At 43.4% G+C, this 25,047-nt stretch overlaps 1 protein-coding gene across 1 annotated transcript; it reads right to left on the reverse strand.

The window, feature by feature from the left end:
- Window positions 1–282: 282 nt before the first annotated feature.
- Window positions 283–24,581, reverse strand: LOC109874046 (ribosomal protein S6 kinase alpha-4-like). Its single transcript, XM_020465790.2, has 18 exons — window positions 23,566–24,581; window positions 22,893–22,964; window positions 22,627–22,694; window positions 22,373–22,523; window positions 20,744–20,859; window positions 20,467–20,574; window positions 20,153–20,233; window positions 19,929–20,032; window positions 19,414–19,564; window positions 19,137–19,298; window positions 12,282–12,407; window positions 10,068–10,201; window positions 9,272–9,365; window positions 3,971–4,141; window positions 3,425–3,616; window positions 3,161–3,329; window positions 1,764–1,927; window positions 283–1,059 (listed from the first exon to the last, which is right to left on the reverse strand). Exons 1-18 carry the CDS (start codon window positions 23,657–23,659, stop codon window positions 835–837), a joined length of 2,382 nt encoding a protein of 793 aa, XP_020321379.2. The 5' UTR covers window positions 23,660–24,581; the 3' UTR covers window positions 283–834.
- Window positions 24,582–25,047: the final 466 nt, after the last annotated feature.

A 25,047-nucleotide genomic window follows, 5' to 3' on the forward strand; every position in this document is an offset into this window, starting at 1 on the left:
CATCACGCAGGGTCAAAGTTCACTTGAACAGCTGTCCGCAGTAATAATAATAGATTTTATTTTATATAGTACAGTAGCACCATTATTTCTCAATCTCAACCACACCATTAGATACAGTGAGAGACTTCCAACAGACTCCTAACCACTGCCTCGGTTTGTCATGCGATGAGTGCTATGTATGTATCTACAAGTGCTCCGGTGTAGAGGTCATGACCTCCCTATGTATATATGGCTTGTGCTCATTATGGCTCCTCATTTCCCTTTACGTCTCCCTCCCGCCCGCCCGCCCGCCTCCCTCCCTCCCTCTGGTACTGAGAACATGTTAACACCAGGATAACTGCATGCTCATCATCATCACCCTGGCAAGGTGACTGAAATCTTCATTAGTATGACCTTAAAGCCTTCCGTAACCTACCATACTGATATTTATCCTCTAGACCAGAGTTATGAAAACACTGGTCTAAAGCTTATTTCCATTCAAGAAATTACATGTTAGTTAATTTCTTGAGAAAATTAAATGAGATGGTACAAGCTACTGCAGTTTACTGCAAATGGTATAAACACATATAGATAAAGTCATTGCATCATTACGACAATGCAAAAAGCATCGTCTTTCTAGAAAACAGGGAAGTGAATCCTTAAATATTTAACTAGTCTCTTAGTTGGTTCATAAATAAGCTCTTAGACTTAGAATTTGGAGATTCTAGATGACTTTGGAATTCGAATCAAGTCATCTCTGGTCTTTCAGAGACAGTATCCCAATCTGTCATATCTGAATTAATGTGCTTCCTTCTTCTAACTTTATTCCTCCCACTCTTCCCCCCTCCTCCCCTTCTAGTGCTTTTCTAGCTTCGGGGGCAGAGTTTGGTGTGGTGGCTGTGTTTTTGAGTTTGTTGCAGCGGCAGAGGCAGCTGAGGAAGAGGAAGAAGAGGATGAGCAAGAGGAGCTCCGTCGAGTCTCCACACCTGTACTTGTCATCTTGAGCTTGCGTCGCTTTGCAAGGGGGGCGTTGTCAACACTCTTCAGAAAGAAGCCCTCCCTCTTCCCCTTGTTGAACGCCTAATGGAGAGAGGATGTACATACAATAGTACATACAATATTATAAATTGGGTGAATTGAGCTCTGAATGCTGATTGGCTGACAGCCGTGGTTTATCAGACCGTTTACCACGGATACAACAAAAAAATTTTTTTACTGCTCTAATTACGTTGGTAACCAGTTTATAATAGCAATAAGGCACCTCTGGGGTTTGTGGTATATGGCCAATATACCACAGCTCAAGGCTGTGTCCAGGCACTCCGCCGTGCTGAAGAACAGCCCTTAGCAGTGGTATATTGGCCATATACCACACCTCTGGCCTAACTGCTTAAATATAACCTACCTATTCTATTACAACGCATATACACCTCCATTATATTTCTCTATTGTGGTTATTTCTCTTTTGTCATTATATTGCGCATACCCTTTATTATATTCCTATAGTGCTTTTTTATATTGTTGTTCTCTATTTGTTTTACTCCAACATTTAACTTAATTTTTGATTGAATACTTTTTTTTATAGATGTTGCACTGTTGGAGAGGAGAGCTGGCGAGTGAGTAAGCATTTCATTGTAATGCGTACAATACGCTATACTCTGCATATGGCAAATAAACTTTGATTTGATTGGGAGATTCTAAAAAATATATCTAAATAAAAGAACACAAGGAATGTAATCTACTGGTTCTAGAAAATGTATACTTTCTTCCCACTGGAATTCCATTACCTTGTAGGTGGCGTTGACATAGGAGCGGACGATGGGGCCGCTGGACTCTAGCACATCTGGGGTGCAGAGGGGGGTGGAGGATAGGATAGCCCCGCCCTGCAGCCAGCTGTTCTCTCTCAGAGCAGACAGCTTGAGACGCCTCTCTGGATCCACTGTCAGAAGCCCTGAACACAAACAGGAAGGAAGGAGGTTTAGAAGAGTTAGGGAGGGAAGGAGGGAAGGAGGGAGGTTTAGAAGAGTTAGGGAGGGAAGGAAGTAGGGAGGGAAAGCAAAAATGAAAAATATGAAAGGTTGGGAAGGGAGGGGGGTTAGTTTAGAAGAAAGAGAGAGAGAGGAAAGGAAGGAGCAGGGAGGGGCAGAGAAAGCATGACAGAAAAGAGGAAAGTGAGTGAGGGCAGGGACAGATAAAGGTGGGGGAAATGTTTAAAAGATTGAGTGAATGGAGAAGGAATAATTGCATCGTGATTGATTGATGATTGTCGACTACAGGAAAAGGAGGACCGAGCACGACCCCATTCTCATTGACGGGGCTGCAGTGGAGCAGGTTGGAGAGCTTCAAGTTCCTTGGTGTCCACATCACCAACAAACTAACTATTGTTGGTAACATGGTGCAAACACACTAAGACAGTCGTGAAGAGGGCACGACAAAACCTATTCCCCCTCAGGAGACTGAAAAGTTTTAGCATTGGTCCTCAGATCCTCAAAAGGTTCTACAGCTGCACTATCGAGAGCATCCTGATTGGTTGCATCACTGCCTGGCATGGCAACTGCTTGGCCTCCGACCGCAAGGCACTACAGGTAGTGCGTACGGCCCAGTACATCACTGGGGCCAAGCTTCCTGCCATCCAAGCTTCCTAGGGCCAGGCGGTGTTAGAGGAAAGCCCTAAAAATTGTCAAAGACTCCAGCCACCCTAGTCTGTTATCTCTGCTACCGCACAGCAAGCGGTACCAGAGCGCCAAGTCCAAAAGGCTTCTTAACAGCTTCTACCCCAAAGTCATAAGACTCCTGAACAGCTAAACAAAGGACTACCCAGACCCCTCTTTTACGCTGCTGCTACTCTCTGTTTATTATCTTTGCATATTTACTTTAACTCTACCTACATGTACATATTACCCCAAATAACTCAACTAACCGGTGCCCCCGCACATCCCTGTATAAAGCCTTGCTATTGTTATTTGACTGCTGTTGTTAAATTTTTTGTTACTATTTATTTTCTATTTGTTACTTAAAAAAACCAAAAACACTTCTTAAAGCATTGTTGGTTAAGGGCTTGTAAGTAAGCATTTCACTGTAAGGTCTACCTACACCTGTTGTATTTGGCACATGTGACACATAAAATGTGATTTGGTTCATGTCAATGAGTGAATAAGGATAATGTAAGGGATGCAGAACATACCTTTCACAAGCTCTTTAGCCTCCCCTGACACACCCTTCCAGGCTTCTCCAGCCAACGAGAAGTCTCCCTCTTTAATTTTATGCATGATGTCAGCAGCATAAGATGAGGTCATCCCCGCTCGCTGCTGCTGCTTACTCTGGAAGGGCACCTGTCCTGACAGCATGGTGTACTGCCGGACGGACGGACACACACAGTCATTAATAACATAACGATAATTTGTTTTACTAATGACACATTACAGAGTCAGGTTGGGAGAGTAAGTACCAGGATGACCCCAAGGCTCCAGAGGTCGCAGGCCTGGTCGTAACCGGTGCTGTGGAAGAGCTCAGGAGCAGCGTACTGCAGTGTGAAGCAGGGAGTCTGCAGGGGGGCGCTGCCCGCAGGGCACAGCCGGGCAAAACCAAAATCTATCACCTTCAGCACCGAGTCCTCCCCCTCGTCTGCAAACAGCACATTCTGAAAAACAGAAAAGGAAAGAGAGAGCGAGTGAGAAAGAAGTGAGTGAGTGGGCCGTGCAGGAACAACACAGTCAACAGAAGGTTACAGTCATTGGCTGATGTAATGGAGCAACAAATGTCAATTTATTTTAGCCTGAACCAACAAAATAAAATCATAAACCTGATAGGCCATGCTTAGTGGTTTTTACAGCATTGCTAAAGACTTTGATCTCATCATACTCACTGGCTACAGGCTTTGGTTGGTACAGAGTACTATTGCAGCAAACTAAATGACTTATTTTGGGCCATAGATTTCTATAGAATATATTTAGACTCCCTCTCTCTCGCTGTCTGTGTCTGTCTGTTGGCCCACCTCTGGTTTGAGGTCTCTATGCACCACTCCAGCCTCGTGCATGAAGCCAACAGCTGACACAAGGCTCCTGAGCAGCTGACTGGCCTCTGATTCCCCAAACAGCTTCTTCTTCTTGATCCTCTCCAGCAGCTCCCCCCCACGCAGCAGCTCCATCACCAGGTACGTATGGAACTGAGAGAGAGGAGGGAGAGAGAAGGAGGGAGGATGGGGAAAGAGAAGGAGGTGGGGGAAGGGAGGATGGAAAAGAGGGGGTGGGGAGAGAGAAAATAATAAGGTTGTATGATGAGAAAATATTCTTGCTGCATGATTGATGAAGTTCCCCAATAAATACCCCAAATATAAAACATTATTGTGATTCAAGACCTGAAACCTTGTAAGTAAACACAGCCAAGGAGAAGAGAAAGAAAGTGCCTGTAGTTGTTAGTGCTTGAAGGCATGTGCCTGTAGTTGTTAGTGCTTGAAGGTGTGTGCCTGTAGTTGTTAGTGCTTGAAGGTGTGTGCCTGTAGTTGTTAGTGCTTGAAGGTGTGTGCCTGTAGTTGTTAGTGCTTGAAGGTGTGTGCCTGTAGTTAGTGCTTGAAGGTGTGTGCCTGTAGTTAGTGCTTGAAGGTGGGTGCCTGTAGTTGTTAGTGCTTGAAGGTGCGTGCCTGTAGTTGTTAGTGCTTGAAGGTGTGTGCCTGTAGTTAGTGCTTGAAGGTGTGTGCCTGTAGTTGTTAGTGCTTGAAGGTGGGTGCCTGTAGTTGTTAGTGCTTGAAGGTGGGTGCCTGTAGTTGTTAGTGCTTGAAGGTGTGTGCCTGTAGTTAGTGCTTGAAGGTGTGTGCCTGTAGTTGTTAGTGCTTGAAGGTGGGTGCCTGTAGTTGTTAGTGCTTGAAGGTGGGTGCCTGTAGTTGTTAGTGCTTGAAGGTGTGTGCCTGTAGTTGTTAGTGCTTGAAGGTGTGTGCCTGTAGTTAGTGCTTGAAGGTGTGTGCCTGTAGTTGTTAGTGCTTGAAGGTGTGTGCCTGTAGTTGTTAGTGCTTGAAGGTGTGTGCCTGTAGTTGTTAGTGCTTGAAGGTGTGTGCCTGTAGTTGTTAGTGCTTGAAGGTGGGTGCCTGTAGTTGTTAGTGCTTGAAGGTGTGTGCCTGTAGTTGTTAGTGCTTGAAGGTGTGTGCCTGTAGTTGTTAGTGATTGAAGGTGTGTGCCTGTAGTTGTTAGTGCTTGAAGGTGCGTGCCTGTAGTTGTTAGTGCTTGAAGGTGCGTGCCTGTAGTTGTTAGTGCTTGAAGGTGTGTGCCTGTAGTTGTTAGTGCTTGAAGGTGGGTGCCTGTAGTTGTTAGTGCTTGAAGGTGTGTCCCTGTAGTTGTTAGTGCTTGAAGGTGTGTGCCTGTAGTTGTTAGTGCTTGAAGGTGTGTGCCTGTAGTTAGTGCTTGAAGGTGTGTGCCTGTAGTTGTTAGTGCTTGAAGGTGGGTGCCTGTAGTTGTTAGTGCTTGAAGGTGTGTGCCTGTAGTTGTTAGTGCTTGAAGGTGTGTGCCTGTAGTTGTTAGTGATTGAAGGTGTGTGCCTGTAGTTGTTAGTGCTTGAAGGTGCGTGCCTGTAGTTGTTAGTGCTTGAAGGTGCGTGCCTGTAGTTGTTAGTGCTTGAAGGTGTGTGCCTGTAGTTGTTAGTGCTTGAAGGTGGGTGCCTGTAGTTGTTAGTGCTTGAAGGTGTGTCCCTGTAGTTGTTAGTGCTTGAAGGTGTGTGCCTGTAGTTGTTAGTGCTTGAAGGTGTGTGCCTGTAGTTAGTGCTTGAAGGTGTGTGCCTGTAGTTGTTAGTGCTTGAAGGTGGGTGCCTGTAGTTGTTAGTGCTTGAAGGTGTGTGCCTGTAGTTAGTGCTTGAAGGTGTGTGCCTGTAGTTGTTAGTGCTTGAAGGTGTGTGCCTGTAGTTGTTAGTGCTTGAAGGTGGGTGCCTGTAGTTGTTAGTGCTTGAAGGTGTGTGCCTGTAGTTAGTGCTTGAAGGTGTGTGCCTGTAGTTGTTAGTGCTTGAAGGTGTGTGCCTGTAGTTGTTAGTGCTTGAAGGTGTGTGCCTGTAGTTAGTGCTTGAAGGTGTGTGCCTGTAGTTGTTAGTGCTTGAAGGTGGGTGCCTGTAGTTGTTAGTGCTTGAAGGTGCGTGCCTGTAGTTGTTAGTGCTTGAAGGTGTGTGCCTGTTGTTGTTAGTGCTTGAAGGTGTGTGCCTGTAGTTGTTAGTGCTTGAAGGTGGGTGCCTGTAGTTAGTGCTTGAAGGTGGGTGCCTGTAGTTAGTGCTTGAAGGTGGGTGCCTGTAGTTGTTAGTGCTTGAAGGTGGGTGCCTGTAATTAGTGCTTGAAGGTGTGTGCCTGTAGTGGTTAGTGCTTGAAGGTGGGTGCCTGTAGTTATTAGTGCTTGAAGGTGGGTGCCTGTAGTTAGTGCTTGAAGGTGGGTGGGTGCCTGTAGTTGTTAGTGCTTGAAGGTGCGTGCCTGTAGTTGTTAGTGCTTGAAGGTGGGTGTCTGTAGTTAGTGCTTGAAGGTGCGTGCCTGTAGTTGTTAGTGCTTGAAGGTGGGGGCCTGTAGTTGCTAGTGCTTGAAGGTGGGTGCCTGTAGTTAGTGCTTGAAGGTGTGTGCCTCTAGTTGTTAGTGCTTGAAGGTGTGTGCCTGTAGTTGCTAGTGCTTGAAGGTGGGTGCCTGTAGTTGTTAGTGCTTGAAGGTGTGTGCCTGTAGTTAGTGCTTGAAGGTGTGTGCCTGTAGTTAGTGCTTGAAGGTGGGTGCCTGTAGTTGTTAGTGCTTGAAGGTGCGTGCCTGTAGTTGTTAGTGCTTGAAGGTGTGTACCTGTAGTTAGTGCTTGAAGGTGTGTGCCTGTAGTTGTTAGTGCTTGAAGGTGGGTGCCTGTAGTTGTTAGTGCTTGAAGGTGGGTGCCTGTAGTTGTTAGTGCTTGAAGGTGTGTGCCTGTAGTTAGTGCTTGAAGGTGTGTGCCTGTAGTTGTTAGTGCTTGAAGGTGTGTGCCTGTAGTTGTTAGTGCTTGAAGGTGTGTGCCTGTAGTTGTTAGTGCTTGAAGGTGTGTGCCTGTAGTTAGTGCTTGAAGGTGTGTGCCTGTAGTTGTTAGTGCTTGAAGGTGTGTGCCTGTAGTTGTTAGTGCTTGAAGGTGTGTGCCTGTAGTTGTTAGTGCTTGAAGGTGTGTGCCTGTAGTTGTTAGTGCTTGAAGGTGGGTGCCTGTAGTTGTTAGTGCTTGAAGGTGTGTGCCTGTAGTTGTTAGTGCTTGAAGGTGTGTGCCTGTAGTTGTTAGTGATTGAAGGTGTGTGCCTGTAGTTGTTAGTGCTTGAAGGTGCGTGCCTGTAGTTGTTAGTGCTTGAAGGTGCGTGCCTGTAGTTGTTAGTGCTTGAAGGTGTGTGCCTGTAGTTGTTAGTGCTTGAAGGTGGGTGCCTGTAGTTGTTAGTGCTTGAAGGTGTGTGCCTGTAGTTGTTAGTGCTTGAAGGTGTGTGCCTGTAGTTAGTGCTTGAAGGTGTGTGCCTGTAGTTGTTAGTGCTTGAAGGTGTGTGCCTGTAGTTAGTGCTTGAAGGTGTGTGCCTGTAGTTGTTAGTGCTTGAAGGTGGGTGCCTGTAGTTGTTAGTGCTTGAAGGTGTGTGCCTGTAGTTGTTAGTGCTTGAAGGTGTGTGCCTGTAGTTGTTAGTGCTTGAAGGTGTGTGCCTGTAGTTAGTGCTTGAAGGTGTGTGCCTGTAGTTGTTAGTGCTTGAAGGTGGGTGCCTGTAGTTGTTAGTGCTTGAAGGTGTGTGCCTGTAGTTAGTGCTTGAAGGTGTGTGCCTGTAGTTGTTAGTGCTTGAAGGTGTGTGCCTGTAGTTGTTAGTGCTTGAAGGTGGGTGCCTGTAGTTGTTAGTGCTTGAAGGTGTGTGCCTGTAGTTAGTGCTTGAAGGTGTGTGCCTGTAGTTGTTAGTGCTTGAAGGTGTGTGCCTGTAGTTGTTAGTGCTTGAAGGTGTGTGCCTGTAGTTAGTGCTTGAAGGTGTGTGCCTGTAGTTGTTAGTGCTTGAAGGTGGGTGCCTGTAGTTGTTAGTGCTTGAAGGTGCGTGCCTGTAGTTGTTAGTGCTTGAAGGTGTGTGCCTGTAGTTGTTAGTGCTTGAAGGTGTGTGCCTGTAGTTGTTAGTGCTTGAAGGTGGGTGCCTGTAGTTAGTGCTTGAAGGTGGGTGCCTGTAGTTAGTGCTTGAAGGTGGGTGCCTGTAGTTGTTAGTGCTTGAAGGTGGGTGTCTGTAGTTAGTGCTTGAAGGTGCGTGCCTGTAGTTGTTAGTGCTTGAAGGTGGGGGCCTGTAGTTGCTAGTGCTTGAAGGTGGGTGCCTGTAGTTAGTGCTTGAAGGTGTGTGCCTCTAGTTGTTAGTGCTTGAAGGTGTGTGCCTGTAGTTGCTAGTGCTTGAAGGTGGGTGCCTGTAGTTGTTAGTGCTTGAAGGTGTGTGCCTGTAGTTGCTAGTGCTTGAAGGTGTGTGCCTGTAGTTGCTAGTGCTTGAAGGTGGGTGCCTGTAGTTAGTGCTTGAAGGTGCGTGCCTGTAGTTAGTGCTTGAAGGTGGGTGCCTGTTGTTAGTGCTTGAAGGTGGGTGCCTGTAGTTAGTGCTTGAAGGTGCGTGCCTGTAGTTGCTAGTGCTTGAAGGTGGGTGCCTGTAGTTAGTGCTTGAAGGTGTGTGCCTGTAGTTAGTGCTTGAAGGTGGGTGCCTGTAGTTAGTGCTTGAAGGTGTGTGCCTGTAGTTAGTGCTTGAAGGTGCGTGCCTGTAGTTGCTAGTGCTTGAAGGTGGGTGCCTGTAGTTAGTGCTTGAAGGTGGGTGCCTGTAGTTGTTAGTGCTTGAAGCTGCGTGCCTGTAGTTGTTAGTGCTTGAAGGTGTGTGCCTGTAGTTGTTAGTGCTTGAAGGTGCGTGCCTGTAGTTGTTAGTGCTTGAAGGTGTGTGCCTGTAGTTGTTAGTGCTTGAAGGTGTGTGCCTGTAGTTGTTAGTGCTTGAAGGTGTGTGCCTGTAGTTGTTAGTGCTTGAAGGTGGGTGCCTGTAGTTGTTAGTGCTTGAAGGTGGGTGCCTGTAGTTGTTAGTGCTTGAAGGTGGGTGCCTGTAGTTGTTAGTGCTTGAAGGTGGGTGCCTGTAGTTGTTAGTGCTTGAAGGTGCGTGCCTGTACTTGTTAGTGCTTGAAGGTGTGTGCCTATAGTTGTTAGTGCTTGAAGGTGCGTGCCTGTAGTTGTTAGTGCTTGAAGGTGGGTGCCTGTAGTTGTTAGTGCTTGAAGGTGTGTGCCTGTAGTTGTTAGTGCTTGAAGGTGCGTGCCTGTAGTTGTTAGTGCTTGAAGGTGTGTGCATGTGCATAATATCATCCTTCTGTACCTGATCAGTGTAGACCTCATGCAGTTTGACAATGTTGGGGTGAGCCTCACACTGCCTGAGGGCAGCAATCTCCCTCTGAGTGTTCACTTCCATTCTAACAAGCAGGAGAGAGAGAGAGACATTCACACATTAAAGGTCAACAACACAAAGCACCTCAGTGCGCCAAACAGCCTATGAAACAGCTGTGGTCATTTCTTTTGATCACTATTAGCTAACACTGTAACGCTAGCTAATCTTCCTGGGGTCCAACACCAATTAACAAGACATTACAAACACAAATCAAGACTTCACAAATATTCAACAAATAGACAATACAGACAATTAAAATACCTGACAGGAAACACATTTAACATTCAGTTTATACTTTCTATTTCCTGTCCAGTCATTTGGTCTATCACATTAGATGGATGCGCTTTTATTTTTTTCTTGAAGGTGGATTTACTTTTTGTCTGAGAAGTATAGATTGGTAAAGAGTTCCATTTAGCTATGGCTCTATATTAAACTGTAGATTTAAGATGATTTGCCCTTGGCTTGGATTGTCTTAGCTTCCCTAAATTTGCCTGTCTGGTTTGGTGGTTATGCGTGTTGCTAGCATGTACTAACTGGTCTGAAAAATACTGTGGTTGGTAATGCTAAGCGCCCTACCCCCTTAAAATAAAAATAAATAACAAAATGCCATGGAATAGGCATTAAAACACAGCAGCGTGAAGTGTGTAATTCATCATGCTGGTGTAATAATGACACATTGCATTAGCGAGTGACAGTCTCAGCCATCGCCACGCCCCGGCTGACTCACCTGCGGCTGATGATCTTAACGGCGTACTCATGGCCACTCTGGTGGTGTCGACACTTCCTGCACACAGAGAAGCTGCCCTCGCCCAGGGGCGCCCCCTGCAGGCACAGCTCATACAGCTGGAAGAACGTAGAGTCCTGCAGAGGACAAGAGAGGGAAGTCAAATACAACTGCACAGGAAACTGTAGAATGTGTCCAAATTAAATATTTAAATTGCTGGCTGGACGGATATTTATTAAAGCAGCACAGATTGAGCTCAGGCCAGCAAGACCTGACGTAATACATTCACCTAACAACATTCATACAGCCAGGTCAGGACTAGTTCCATACCGCTAACATAGCACTGGCTTTCCTACAGCCCGGTCAGGACTAGTTCCATACCGCTAACATAACACTGGCTTTCCTACAGCCCGGTCAGGACTAGTTCCATACCGCTAACATAACACTGGCTTTCCTACAGCCATGTGAGGACTAGTTCCATACCGCTAACATAGCACTAGCTTTCCTACAGCCATGTGAGGACTAGTTCCATACCTCTAACATAACACTGGCTTTCCTACAGCCCGGTCAGGACTAGTTCCATACCGCTAACATAGCACTGGCTTTCCTACAGCCAGGTCAGGACTAGTTCCATACCGCTAACATAACACTGGCTTTCCTACAGCCATGTGAGGACTAGTTCCATACCGCTAACATAGCACTAGCTTTCCTACAGCCATGTGAGGACTAGTTCCATACCTCTAACATAACACTGGCTTTCCTACAGCCCGGTCAGGACTAGTTCCATACCGCTAACATAGCACTGGCTTTCCTACAGCCATGTGAGGACTAGTTCCATACCGCTAACATAGCACTGCCTTTCCTACAGCCATGTGAGGACTAGTTCCATACCTCTAACATAGCACTGCCTTTCCTACAGCCATGTGAGGACTAGTTCCATAGCGCTAACATAACACTGGCTTTCCTACAGCCATGTGAGGACTAGTTCCATACCGCTAACATAACACTGGCTTTCCTACAGCCATGTGAGGACTAGTTCCATACCGCTAACATAACACTGGCTTTCCTACAGCCCGGTCAGGACTAGTTCCATACCTCTAACATAGCACTGGCTTTCCTACAGCCATGTGAGGACTAGTTCCATACCGCTAACATAGCACTAGCTTTCCTACAGCCATGTGAGGACTAGTTCCATACCTCTAACATAACACTGGCTTTCCTACAGCCCGGTCAGGACTAGTTCCATACCGCTAACATAGCACTGGCTTTCCTACAGCCATGTGAGGACTAGTTCCATACCGCTAACATAGCACTGGCTTTCCTACAGCCATGTGAGGACTAGTTCCATACCTCTAACATAACACTGGCTTTCCTACAGCCATGTGAGGACTAGTTCCATACCGCTAACATAACACTGGCTTTCCTACAGCCAGGTCAGGACTAGTTCCATACCGCTAACATAACACTGGCTTTCCTACAGCCATGTGAGGACTAGTTCCATACCGCTAACATAACACTGGCTTTCCTACAGCCCGGTCAGGACTAGTTCCATACCGCTAACATAGCACTGGCTTTCCTACAGCCCGGTCAGGACTAGTTCCATACCGCTAACATAGCACTGGCTTTCCTACTGCCCGGTCAGGACTAGTTCCATACCGCTAACATAACACTGGCTTTCCTACAGCCATGTGAGGACTAGTTCCATACCGCTAACATAACACTGGCTTTCCTACAGCCCGGTCAGGACTAGTTCCATACCGCTAACATAGCACTGGCTTTCCTACTGCCCGGTCAGGACTAGTTCCATACCTCTAACATAGCACTGGCTTTCCTACAGCCCGGTCAGGACTAGTTCCATACCTCTAACATAGCACTGCCTTTCCTACAGCCCGGTCAGGACTAGTTTCATACCGCTAACATAACACTGGCTTTCCTACAGCCAGGTCAGGACTAGTTCCATACCGCTAACATAGCACTGGCTTTCCTACAGCCATGTGAGGACTAGTTCCATACCTCTAACATAACACTGGCTTTCCTACAGCCATGTGAGGACTAGTTCCATACCGCTAACATAACACTGGCTTTCCTACAGCCCGGTCAGGACTAGTTCCATACCGCTAACATAGCACTGGCTTTCCTACAGCCCGGTCAGGACTAGTTCCATACCTCTAACATAGCACTGCCTTTCCTACAGCCATGTGAGGACTAGATCCATACCGCTAACATAGCACTGCGACGGACAGTGGATGAGCCCGGTCGCTCTGCTCCCATCTGGCCCTCCATGAAGTCCCCCATCACCACGTTCTTGTTGAACAGAATGGAGGGAGCAACAAAAGAATAGCCCTGAAATGGAAGAGAAGAGTCTTTTTATTTTATTGAAAATCCAAAACATACAATATACTTGCAGTGAAGCTGCTCAACAACTACATCACACCAATCACCCAACAGACTCCCATTCAAAAACGGGGACACAAACCCTCCAAGATCCTCCCACAGTTCACCACAGCTGTCCCACAGTCACACCCCCCCCCCCCCCCCAAGAAAAATCTAACAAAAAATCTAATCAATTCCATCCACCACCCCCAAGAACACCCCCTATGCACCAACAACCAAAAAAATTCATGAGAAAAAAGACAAAAGTAAACAGAAAACAATGCAAAAAAACAAAACAAAACAAAGGACATCAAGGACAACTAAAATCAAAACAGCAAGGCCAACTGTATATATTTGAGTGCATGTCTGGCACTATTTACATATGTGTGTGTCTGTGTATGAGTGTATTTGAATGAGAGTGTGTGTATATGCATGTGTACAAACATCAGCATCAGCCTCAGGCAAACCAGCATTAGCTGTAAAAACACTGTCCATCAGTGTCGTTCAAACTTACGTTTTATACTTTATTTTTGACCATCATTCTATCTCCTGCCAAGCAACTCCACTCCCACTTGTCTCCAATTCCACATCCCAACCCACTTATCTGTGCTGGCCACCCTCTTCGGATTTCTACGCAACATACAGTGGGGCAAAAAAGTATTTAGTCAGCCACCAATTGTGCAAGTTCTCCCACTTAAAAAGATGAGAGAGCCCTGTAATTTTCATCATAGGTACACTTCAACTATGACAGACAAAATTAGGTTAGAAAAATCCAGAAAATCACATTGTAGGATTTTTTATGAATTTATTTGCAAATTATGGTGGAAAATAAGTATTTGGTCACCTACAAAACAAGCAAGATTTCTGGCTCTCATAGACCTGTAACTTCTTCTTTAAGAGGCTCCTCTGTCCTCCACTCGTTACCTGTATTAATGGCACCTGTTTGAACTTGTTATCAGTATAAAAGACACCTGTCCACAACCTCAAACAGTCACACTCCAAACTCCACTATGTCCAAGACTAAAGAGCTGTCAAAGGACACCAGAAACAAAATTGTAGACCTGCACCAGGCTGGGAAGACTGAATCTGCAATAGGTAAGCAGCTTGGTTTGAAGAAATCAACTGTGGGAGCCATTATTAGGAAATGGAAGACATACAAGACCACTGATAATCTCCCTCGATCTGGGGCTCCACGCATGATTTCACCCCGTGGGGTCAAAATGATCACAAGAACGGTGAGCAAAAATCCCAGGACCACACGGGGGGACCTAGTGAATGACCTGCAGAGAGCTGGGACCAAAGTAACAAAGCCTACCATCAGTAACACACTACGCCGCCAGGGACTCAAATCCTGCAGTGCCAGACGTGTTCCCCTGCTTAAGCCAGTACATGTCCAGGCCCGTCTGAAGTTTGCTAGAGAGCATTTGGATGATCCAGAAGAAGATTGGGAGAATGTCATATGGTCAGATGAAACCAAAATATAACTTTTTGGTAAAAACTCAACTCGTTGTGTTTGGAGGACAAAGAATGCTGAGTTGCATCCAAAGAACACCATACCTACTGTGAAGCATGGGGGTGGAAACATGCTTTGGGGCTGTTTTTCTGCAAAGGGACCAGGACGACTGATCCGTGTAAAGGAAAGAATGAATGGGGTCATGTATTGTGAGATTTTGAGTGAAAACCTCCTTCCATCAGCAAGGGCATTGAAGATGAAACGTGGCTGGGTCTTTCAGCATGACAATGATCCCAAACACACCGCCCGGGCAACGAAGGAGTGGCTTCGTAAGAAGCATTTCAAGGTCCTGGAGTGGCCTAGCCAGTCTCCAGATCTCAACCCCATAGAAAATCTTTGGAGGGAGTTGAAAGTCCGTGTTGCCCAGTAACAGCCCCAAAACATCACTGCTCTAGAGGAGATCTGCATGGAGGAATGGGCCAAAATACCAGCAACAGTATGTGAAAACCTTGTGAAGACTTACAGAAAACGTTTGACCTCTGTCATTGCCAACAAAGGGTATATAACAAAGTATTGAGATAAACTTTTGTTATTGACCAAATACTTATTTTCCACCATAATTTGCAAATAAATTCATTAAAAATCCTACAATGTGATTTTCTGGATTTTCTTTCTCTCTCATTTTGTCTGTCATAGTTGAAGTGTACCTATGATGAAAATTACAGGCCTCTCTAATCTTTTTATGTGGGAGAACTTGCGCAATTGGTGGCTGACTAAATACTTTTTGGCCCCACTGTATATATCTTTCAACTATGCTGTGATGTTTAACGTACAATTTCAATCTATCTAATCGAAAAGAATCCACAGATTGCAAGGTGAAGATAAATACTTTTACTAAGAGTATTAGTATATAAGTAATTGACTAGCCCGGTCTCTCAACAGTACTATTGCTAGGGTCAATTTTAGATCAACACTACAGTATGCATTTTCAGCCATTCCTGAACCTGAGACCAGAAACAGGCTACCTGAGGACAATACCAAAATAAATGGTCTATTGATTCTGTATCCTCACAACAAAATCTGCAGAGCTTGGATGATTTTATGCCCCAAATATTCAAGATTTTGTTGGTGGCAAGAATTCTATATAATAATTTTAGCTGAAAAGCACAAAGTCTTGAATCTTGCGTCGTTTTATATATCAACTAATACACCCTGGACCATGGAATCAGTACATCACAAATCTCTTCCCAACTATTTTGCAATCTGTATGGCACAGTTGTCAACATCCTGGTCCTCAAATGAAACTGGTATACTTTCCTATTTATGATAGTTTTATTCCTTTAAAGTGGGCAGACAGACCAGTTCCCTACCTCCTCCAGCTGCCACCAGCCTCCTCCATTTTGGGGGTAATGCTGTAATCAATTGGTTGTACTCTTGGATTGAGCAGACCTTCCCATACAATTCTGATAACTCCATGAAAGACATAACTCTACCATTCCAATTTACAATATAATTTAAGAACAACATATCCTTCCCATAAATACAGGTATTTTATCAACCAGCACATTTGAGTTCAGCCATAAAATTCGTTGTAATATTTGTTCTATCTTTTCAGGGGGATGAAATTGAAATTGTAGCCAGCTCTGCAATGCTTGTTTAAGAGAGATACTTTGAAAAAAAGTATAATTTTCAATTAATTGAAAATGAGACTTGGCAATCTGCACAAAGGCCATTTTTAAACAAAGGATGAGCTTTCCTTGTTAATCTACTTGAGAACCGTTTAGGGTTCAAGTAAAACTTTTGAATAAGTGAAGCTTTTAGAGAGAGGTTTAGTGCTTTTATATTTAATAATCTCAACCCACCCATTTCATTATATAGATAAGCACACTTTATTTTGTCTGGTGTAGCGTCCCAGATAAAGCAAAGTATTCTTTTAGCTCATATGATTTGAAAAACAAAGCATCAGGAGTAGGCAGCACCATAAGTAAGTGAGTAAACTGAGATATGACTAAGGAGTTAAATAAGGGCAATTTTTCCATATATAGACAGGTATTTACCTCTTCATGGTTGCAGGATCTTGTCTACAAGTTTTCTATTGAAATTCATTGTGGAGAGCTTATTTATATATTTTGTGATATGAATACCAAGTATGGCTACTTCACTGGCAGCCCGTTTTATAGGTAAACTGCTGGGTAATGAAAAAGTTGTGCTTTTAAAAGATCCAATACGTAATATTGTACAGTTATCATAATTAGGTTTTTAGTCCAGAGAGTCCATAAAGGTTATCTAGATCTTCAATGAGACATAGCATGGATCTAGCTTGCAGACTTAATATAAAACTTGAGTCATCTGCATACATAGACACCTTTGTTATTTAGCCTTTGATTTCTAATCCTCTAATGTTGTTATTGGATCTGATTTTAATAGCTAGCATTTCGATGGCCATAATGAATAGATATGGTGACAGCGGACACCCTTGTTTAACTCCACTTAACAATTCAAAATCAAATAAAATTTTATTGGTCACACACACATGGTTAGCAGATGTTAATGCGAATGTAGCAAAATGCTTGTGCTTTTAGTTCCGACCATCCAGTAATATCTAACAAGTAATCTAACAATAACTACCTTATACACACAAGTGTAAAGGAATGAATAAGAATATGTACATATAAATATATGGATGAGTGATGGCAGACCAGCATAGGCTGGATGCAGTAGATGGCATAGAATGCAGTATATACATATGAGATGAGTAATGTAGGGTATGTAAACATTATATAAAAGTGGCATTGTTTAAAGTGACTAGTGATACATTTATTTAATCCAATTCAAAACTCTCTGAGAAGTAGGGGTTATTTACTATTTTACACCTGGGGTTGCTATATATTACTTTTACCCATTTTATAAGAGAATCACCGAAATTGAAAAAAATCCAGACATTTATAAATAAAATCCAGTCTTACTTTATCAAATGCCTTTTCAAAATCCGCTATAAATACCAGGCCTATTCCTCTGTAATTTGGCCTTCGCACTGATCTTTCTGTACATTTATTAATTTTAAATGTTTTGTATTATTTAGAAAGAATTATTCAATCAGTGGGAGAGGATGAGATGGAAAAGAGAATATCTGCTTAAAATATTTAGCTTCCTCTTTTAAAATATCATTTGGAGAATCATAGACGACTCCGTCTTTAGTAACGAGTTTCAGGAGATTGGAGATTCAGGAAGTATTTTGTGCATTTTTCTCCATATTCCATCCAGTATGCTTTATTTTTTTAATAGATTACATTAGATTGTTCTTGAATAAATTCCACAAATTCTTTTTGTTTGTCCTTTAATTTATTTTGTATCTCTGGAGCAGCCTTTCTTAAAGTATGGGCCGTGACCCAAAGTGGGTCGCAGACCTGTTAATGGTGGGTCACAAGGTGTCAGAGTACATTTATAATTATTTCATTACTGGAATTGACTTTGGCCAAGTGCAACTGCACTCTCTGTTCAGTGCGCTCTCTGCTTAGCAGCGGTGTCTCTACTCTCTGTTCAGTGTGCTCTCTGCTTAGCAGCGGTGTCTCTACTCTCTGTTCAGTGTGCTCTCTGCTTAGCAGCGGTGTCTCTACTCTCTGTTCAATGCGCTCTCTGCTTAGCAGCGGTGTCTCTACTCTCTATTCAGTGTCCTCTGCTTAGCAGCGGTGTCTCTACTCTATGTTCAGTGTGCTCTCTGCTTAGCAGCGGTGTCTCTACTCTCTGTTTAGTGTCCTCTCTGCTTAGCAGCGGTGTCTCTACTCTCTGTTCAGTGTGCTCTCTTCTTAGCAGCGGTGTCTCTACTCTCTGTTTAGTGTCCTCTCTGCTTAGCAGCGGTGTCTCTACTCTCTGTTCAGTGTGCTCTCTTCTTAGCAGCGGTGTCTCTACTCTCTGTTCAGTGTGCTCTCTGCTTAGCAGCGGTGTCTCTACTCTCTGTTCAGTGTCCTCTCTGCTTAGCAGCGGTGTCTCTACTCTCTGTTCAGTGTGCTCTCTGCTTAGCAGTCGTGTCTCTGTTGCTGTTAAAATACAAGCAATCATTTTCATTCTGAACTGGAATACACTGATAGACGCAAGATGCTTTTTGAGGCTGAGAAACTGACAGAGAAGCAGTAGATGTTCTGATCCAGTTTGGCACCCCATACCTGTGAGAGTCAGGGTTCTCAACTGTCAAAAACTGAGCCCAGAATAGACCTGCTTGTTGAAAACTTCAACCAGTCACACACCATTCATTAGGACTGTGTGTGTGTGTGTTTTATGGTCTACATCTGTGTGATGTGATCAATCAGTTTATTGCAGTGAATTATTGTATTTTAACAGCAACAGGTCCAACCTAGACACATATGTAAGAGCTTTTTAATGGGGAAAAATAAACATGAATAGCTATTTTATATGGGTATTTCATTTAATTGTTCTTTGTCTATGTTGCATTTGTTAATGGTCATAAGGGCAATGAAAAGTATCGATATTTACGTAGTTACATGTTTTTGTAAGCTTGGGTCCCAGGAAAACACAGAATTTCTCATTTGGGTCCCAGGCTGAAAATGTTTAAGAACCGCTGCTCTGTTGTATCGTTTTTATTGCTATCTACCTGTACTATTAGTTTATGGATTTCCCTTGTTAGTCTTGTCTCTTTAGCCAGAAACTGCTTTTTCATTATTCATTATTGATGAATATTGAATTGAACGACCTCCGATGGTACATTTAAAGGTATCCCAAACAAATCCAAAGTGGATTTGCTGTTCCTATATTATGCTGGAAAAATTCTGTTATAAATGATTCTGTCTTAGTTAAAAATAAGTTGTCCTCCAGTAAACTTAAAATGTCCAATATCCCCGTACACATGTAAATTCTATAAGAGTTATGTGAAGGCCAATTAGATGATGATCCGATCGCATTCTGTCTCCTATTAAAGCTTTTTTAACCTTTAATGCAAGAGACAACGAGACAAGAAAGTAGTCAAGACGACTAGCTTGATTAAGTCTCCTCCATGTATATCTCACTAGGTCAGGGTTTTTTAGTCTCCAAATATCCACTATTTCTAATGTGTCCATAATAATTGTGATTTTCTTTACGGTCCATTGAGGTACTTAACACTGTGTTATAGTCTCCTACCATAATGAGAATAGTCTTATTTGTGGAGGGACTATCAAAAGGTGTCGTCCTGTGACAGTGTAGGCACAGAGTAGGTATTCTGCATATTGCAGAGGGTAGGGTATAAGGGGTACCTGGAACAGTCGATCAGTGCTTGGTGGGGTGCTGGCTGGAGAGTAGAGAGGATTCATGCCAGTGAACTCCTCAGCAAAGTTTCCTGTATCCAGCTCACTCCTGATCTCTGGTTTGAACGGGCTGACTACCTTCTTCTCAGCCAGGTCTGACCAACTGAGACCCTATGAATATAGAGCAATGGAAAGAGAATGGTGAGAGTGTGTGTGTGTGGCAGTTGGAAGATAAAGAGAGGGAGTGAGATGGGCCTAGAGACAGAGCAGGAGTGAAGACGAGCACCTTGAAGAAGGCATGAGTCTTGATGTCTTCGGCCCTTCGGGGCCCAGAGCCCAGTCTCTTGTGGGGGTCTTTGACCAACAGCTTCCTCAACAGGTCCTGAGCCACGGCACCGATCATAGAGGGGAACGGCGGCTCACAATGTAAGATGCGCCTGAGAGAAGGGCAGGAAGGGGGGAGGAACGAAAAAGAGAAAGAGGGAAGAACAATCACTGTATACACTGTGTAAACCCAGCCCTAATTATAAGCCAACCATTATGGCCATAAAGAACACGATTGCAAAGCAACACATTAACAGAATATCTAATTAAGCTGCAGGCTTTGTTACACAAAGGACGCAGCACAACTAATTTCTTTGTTATTGTATTCAGACAGTAAGCTAAAAGAGAGGGTGAAACAGGGCCATCTTTACAATAGATGTCATTATTTTGATAAGTTGCCGAGGGCCATAGACCATGATGAAAGAGTGGGACGGAACCAGTGTTTGTGAGGAGTGGTGGATGACACACAGCACTCACTTGGACACCTCACTCTGGGAGTTCCTCTCCCCCTCCAAGGTGAATGGTGATGCCCCCGTCAGTAACTCAAACATCAGGATCCCCAGACTCCACCAATCTACCGACTGGATGATAAAATAAACGAAAGATGACTCTGTGTTCTACAGTAATTGATGTGTAATAAAATGCTGTAGCTCACAGCGCATGTCCAAAGTTCTCTCCCTGTGTGATGCGTTAACTCTTACCTTTCCATGACCAGACTTCCCCCTGATGATCTCTGGAGCCATGTACTCTATGGTGCCACAGAACGAATACGTCCTTTCCTTCTGTAGTGGGGAAAATAAACACATGACTCAGTCTGTAGTAACCTAACGTAGCAGGTGTAAAAGAATGCAGTTTTCAGCGGAAAAGGAAGCTAGATTGAATTAGATGTATCCCTGAAAACCAGATAAGACTAGTATGTAGTGACAAAAATATATGCATGGATACATACATGCACAGATTGCGTCCACACAAATAGAAGCATCAATGAAAAAGGGTTTCCTTTTTTTTTACATACCTCCTCCTCCAGGAACTCTTTGCTGAGCCCAAAATCTGTCAGCACTAAATGTCCCTCGCTGTCCAAGAGGATGTTCTCTAACTTGATGTCCCGGTACACGATGCCCAGCTGTGCGAATCATACCGAACAGGAAGTTACATACACAGGATAACATATGATTAACAGAGAGAGGATAGAATCTAGCATTCACGTAATTATGTAAGATTAACAGGTATGAAGTAAATAGAATGGAATATCTGCCAAGTAATGTAAAGGACAGAAATGCTCGATAACATACCTTGTGGAGGTGCTCCAGGGCCAGGATAATCTCCCCGATGTAAATCCGCACCTCTTCCTCAGAGAAGTGATCTCGCTGGTACAGGTGTGTGAACATCTCTCCTCCGCTCACATAGTCTACACACACGTGCACAGATACATATAACACTTGAATAGACAAACACAAATCACACACATACACAGACATATAGACAGAAACATACAGTATACACTAGAGGTCGACCGATTAATCGGAATGGCCGATTAATTAGGGCCGATTTCAAGTCTTCATAACAATCGGAAATCTGTATTTTTGGGCGCCGATTTCCGACTATTAAAAAATATATATATATTCATGTATTTTTCTACCTTTTATTTAATAGGCAAGTCAGTTAAGAACACATTCTTATTTTCAATGACTGCCTAGGAACTGTGGGTTAACTGCCTTGTTCAGGGGCAGAAAGACAGATTTTCACCTTGTCAACTCAGGGGTTTCAATCTTGCAACCGCACAGTTAACTAGTCCAACACTCTAAACATTGCACTCCACGAGTATCCTGCCTGTTGCGCAAATGCAGTAGAAGCCAAGGTAAATTGCTAGCTAGCATTAAACTTATCTTATAAAAACAATCAATCATAATCACTAGTTATAACTACTAATCCAGTTTAGCAGGCAATATTAACCAGGTGAAATTGTGTCATTTCTCTTGCGTTCATTGCACGCAGAGTCAGGGTATATGCAACAGTTTGGGCTGCCTGGCTCATTGCGAACTAATTTGCCAGAATTTTACAGAATTTTGCCAGCAGCTCTTCGCAAGAACAGCGCTGTTTATGACTTCAAGCCTATCCGCCTAATGGCTGGTGTATACAATGTGAAATGGCTAGCTAGTTAGCTGGGTGTGCGCTAATACTGTTTCAAACGTCACTCGCTCTGAGACTTGGAGTAGTTATTCCCCTTGCGCTGCAAGGGCCGTGGCTTTTGTGGAGCGATGGGTAACGATGCTTCGAGTGTGGCTGTTGTCGATGTGTTCCTGGTTCGAGCCCAGGTAGGGGCGAGGAGGGGGACGGAAGCTATACTGTTACACTGGCAATACTAAAGTGCCTATAAGAACATCCAATAGTCAAAGGTATATGAAATACAAATGGTATTGAGATAAATGGTCCTATAAATACTATATTAACTACAACCTAAAACCTCTTACCTTGGAATATTGAAGTCTCATGTTAAAAGGAACCACCAACTTTCATATGTTCTCATGTTCTGAGCAAGGAACTTAAACGTCAGCCTTTTTTACATGGCACACAATTTTACATGGCACATATTACTTTTTTTTTCAACACTTTGTTTTTGCATTATTTAAATCAAATTGAACATGTTTCATTATTTATTTGAGGCTAAATTGATTTTATTGATGTCTTATATTAAGTTAAAATAAGTGTTAATTCAGTATTGCTGTAATTGTCATTATTACAAATAAAGAAATGGACCGATTAATCGGTATCGTCTTTTTTGGGTCCTCCAATAATCGGTAACGGCGTTGAAAAATCATAATCGGTCGACCTCTAGTATACACATAGAAAGATACACTTTCAGCACTTCACGATCATAGCCGGAGTGTTCCATGTATGGGTCTTTTTGACCCAGCGCTCACCCAAGATAAGATGGAGCTTAGTCTGGGTCTGGAAGGCGTAGTGCAGTGTGACCAGGAACGGGGACTGGCGGATGTGCTCCAGCACCTGTCTCTCTGTACGTGTGTGCTCTGCAGTCTTTGCCTTCTGAACGATGGCTGCTTTCTTCAACACCTGAGACATAATCATCAACAGTCAGTCAACCAGCCCATAAATTCTCCCTACATCAGACAATGTCAATGCTTGGGTTGTCTTTGGACCAATGTCACAGACTCACCTTCATGGCATACAGCTTCCCTTCATCATGACCACTGTTCTTTCTGACCAGAAACACTTTCCCATAGGCTAGACAGAGACACACAGCACAGAATGGAAAACTCTGCATCACATTTGATTGTAGCCACTACCACCCACCCAGGAGCATGCACTACATTTAATATAGTTTATTCTAAATGTTCTACAAAAAATAGACAGTAAAATAAAGTTATCCAATAACACCATGACCCTATGCTATGAACCCCAGATCGGCACAGTGAGACTCACCTCCTGTGCCCAAGACTTTGAGAAGCTCAAAGTTCTCCATGCCCACTCTCTCAGTATGGCCCGTGAGATTCGCTGGCATGGGGGAAAGAGTACAGTATCAGTGCTTACACACAACACACGCTCGTGCACACACACACTGAGGAAACACAGCTGAGCACAGTAAACTGTAAATATTTTGTGACACCACAACAAACATTGATGGTCTGCTTGCATTCATCCATTGCTGTGATCCCAGGTGTCGGGTCATAGAACTAGGAACCTTGGAACCTCTAACCGCGGCAATTTGACTGTTAAACTCATGGGTACACTCACAAAGGCTGCCTGGTATTATGAGGCAATAATTTCCATGGTAATGCATAATGTTCATTCAAATGATGTTAACAGATGTGGCTCATGCAATGGAATGCATTTTTTGTAACGTCAGTAGAATTAATCAACAAAGCAAAGCACATATTGAAGGCTACACTTCCTGCTTTTACTTCCTGCTTTACTCCAATGGGTACACCTGCAATGTCCGCCAGTCCACCATCGACTTGAATTGGGGAAGCCTGTTCTATTCATTCACTGAAATACTGATGGGCAACATTTACCCAAAGTGTATAGCATATTCAAATCCTTTGACAGGTTCAAATAATACATTATGAAACAGTAGTTTACTTTGATGGTTACTTACCATTGGTGATCTCATGTTTGACAGTGCAGGCTTTCCTCCGGATCCCAGTATCGGAGTCCTCGCTACTACTACTATCCGAGCCGTCTCCAGACATTTCAAATGTTTATGTGGCTACTCTTCAAAATAAATAAACCGATTTAGCTGAAGTGTTTTGTATAATAACCTCAGACGCATCAGATTTTATTTAGTCAAAGAAAATAACAAATGTAGCCTTATGTACGAATTAATTTGGGAGCCGTTGCATGCATTATAAACATAGTTTTGTTGTTTTATTTTCTAAACAATATCATTGCTAGACTTAATCCCCTAGACATCCCGCTGTTCTGCCTAATCTACTACTAAAACGAAAATACTAGCTAACACTGTACTAATAATAAACCAGAATCGTACGTCTGTAGCTAGCTAGATAACGGTGTCCACTAGGATGTTATTGCCTACTACAACAGACTAACGTTAACTGCTGCTGATCTCTCTAGCACTGGTTTGATTACAATATAGCGCCGAACTGACCAGACAGCATTAAACTGGCTACATAGTAGCGAGTGGCCTATCTCTTGCTAGCTAGCTACCTTTTGCAACAATATTTTTGACAAACTGAAATTAGCAACTAGCTAGCAACTCAACTAGCTAGCTACGCTAACCGGTTATAGACAATTACAGCTAGTTAACTAACCTTCAGTAATACGTCAAAACTATGTAAAACCTCGGCAACTTCACAACCAAACTGTTAACGTCATTAGCTAACTAGAAAGCTAGCTGTCCTGTCAGAGCTAGCTAACGTTAGCTAGCTTGCTGACTGTCGGTTAATTGTAATTTCATAGCAAGCGTACTGTTTATAGCTAGCATGTTGCGAATACCTATTTTATGCTATTTCGTCCGGATAGGATGTGACTCACGCTGAAGATATACCACGTTTGAAGTTATTTGACAACAATGATTGTAAAAGTAGGTTTAGGTAGCTAGTTGATGTTGTGGCTGGAGTAGTCCATAGTACGGAAGCCGCAATGTCACAGTTTTAGGAACTTTTTTGGGAGACCTGTTGGTTAGACTGCTTAGAAGTGGGCTGCTACAGCCTACAGGTAATACTTTTAGGTCTACTAACTACCCGAAATTGTGCTGATAATAGCTAGCTAAGTTATTTGAGTGTGGGGATGACAGTAATGGAGATGATGACGATGCTGATGATTATTGTTATGATATTGATTAATTATCAGCTATCATAATCATTCAGCAATATTATATAGTAGGCTGACACATTATTATTCCCAATTGTTTAATCTTATTCCATATAATGCTCCTTGTATTTCTGGCGTACTTAATAAACCACCAGTTGTTTAATCTTATTCCATATAATGCTCCTTGTATTTCTGGCGTACTTAAGAAACCACCAGTTGTTTAATCTTATTCCATATAATGCTCCTTGGTTTGAATGCTGTTTTGCATAATAAACCACCTATGTATGTATGTATGTATGTATCTCCT

This window comes from Oncorhynchus kisutch, linkage group LG29, assembly GCF_002021735.2.
Source record: "Oncorhynchus kisutch isolate 150728-3 linkage group LG29, Okis_V2, whole genome shotgun sequence".
Taxonomy (NCBI): Eukaryota; Metazoa; Chordata; class Actinopteri; order Salmoniformes; family Salmonidae; genus Oncorhynchus; species Oncorhynchus kisutch.

What these genes read in the sequence shown, in the direction of transcription:
- LOC109874046 (XM_020465790.2), bottom strand. Translation starts at nt 23,659, where the DNA reads ATGTCTGGAGACGGCTCGGATAGTAGTAGTAGCGAGGACTCCGATACT. An exon ending in CAAAGTCTTGGGCACAGGAG is followed by an intron (nt 22,695 to 22,892) that starts GTGAGTCTCACT and finishes GTCTCTGTCTAG; the next exon opens with CCTATGGGAAAGTGTTTCTG. An exon ending in ATGAGGTCTACACTGATCAG is followed by an intron (nt 4,142 to 9,271) that starts GTACAGAAGGAT and finishes CCTCTCTCTCAG; the next exon opens with TTCCATACGTACCTGGTGAT.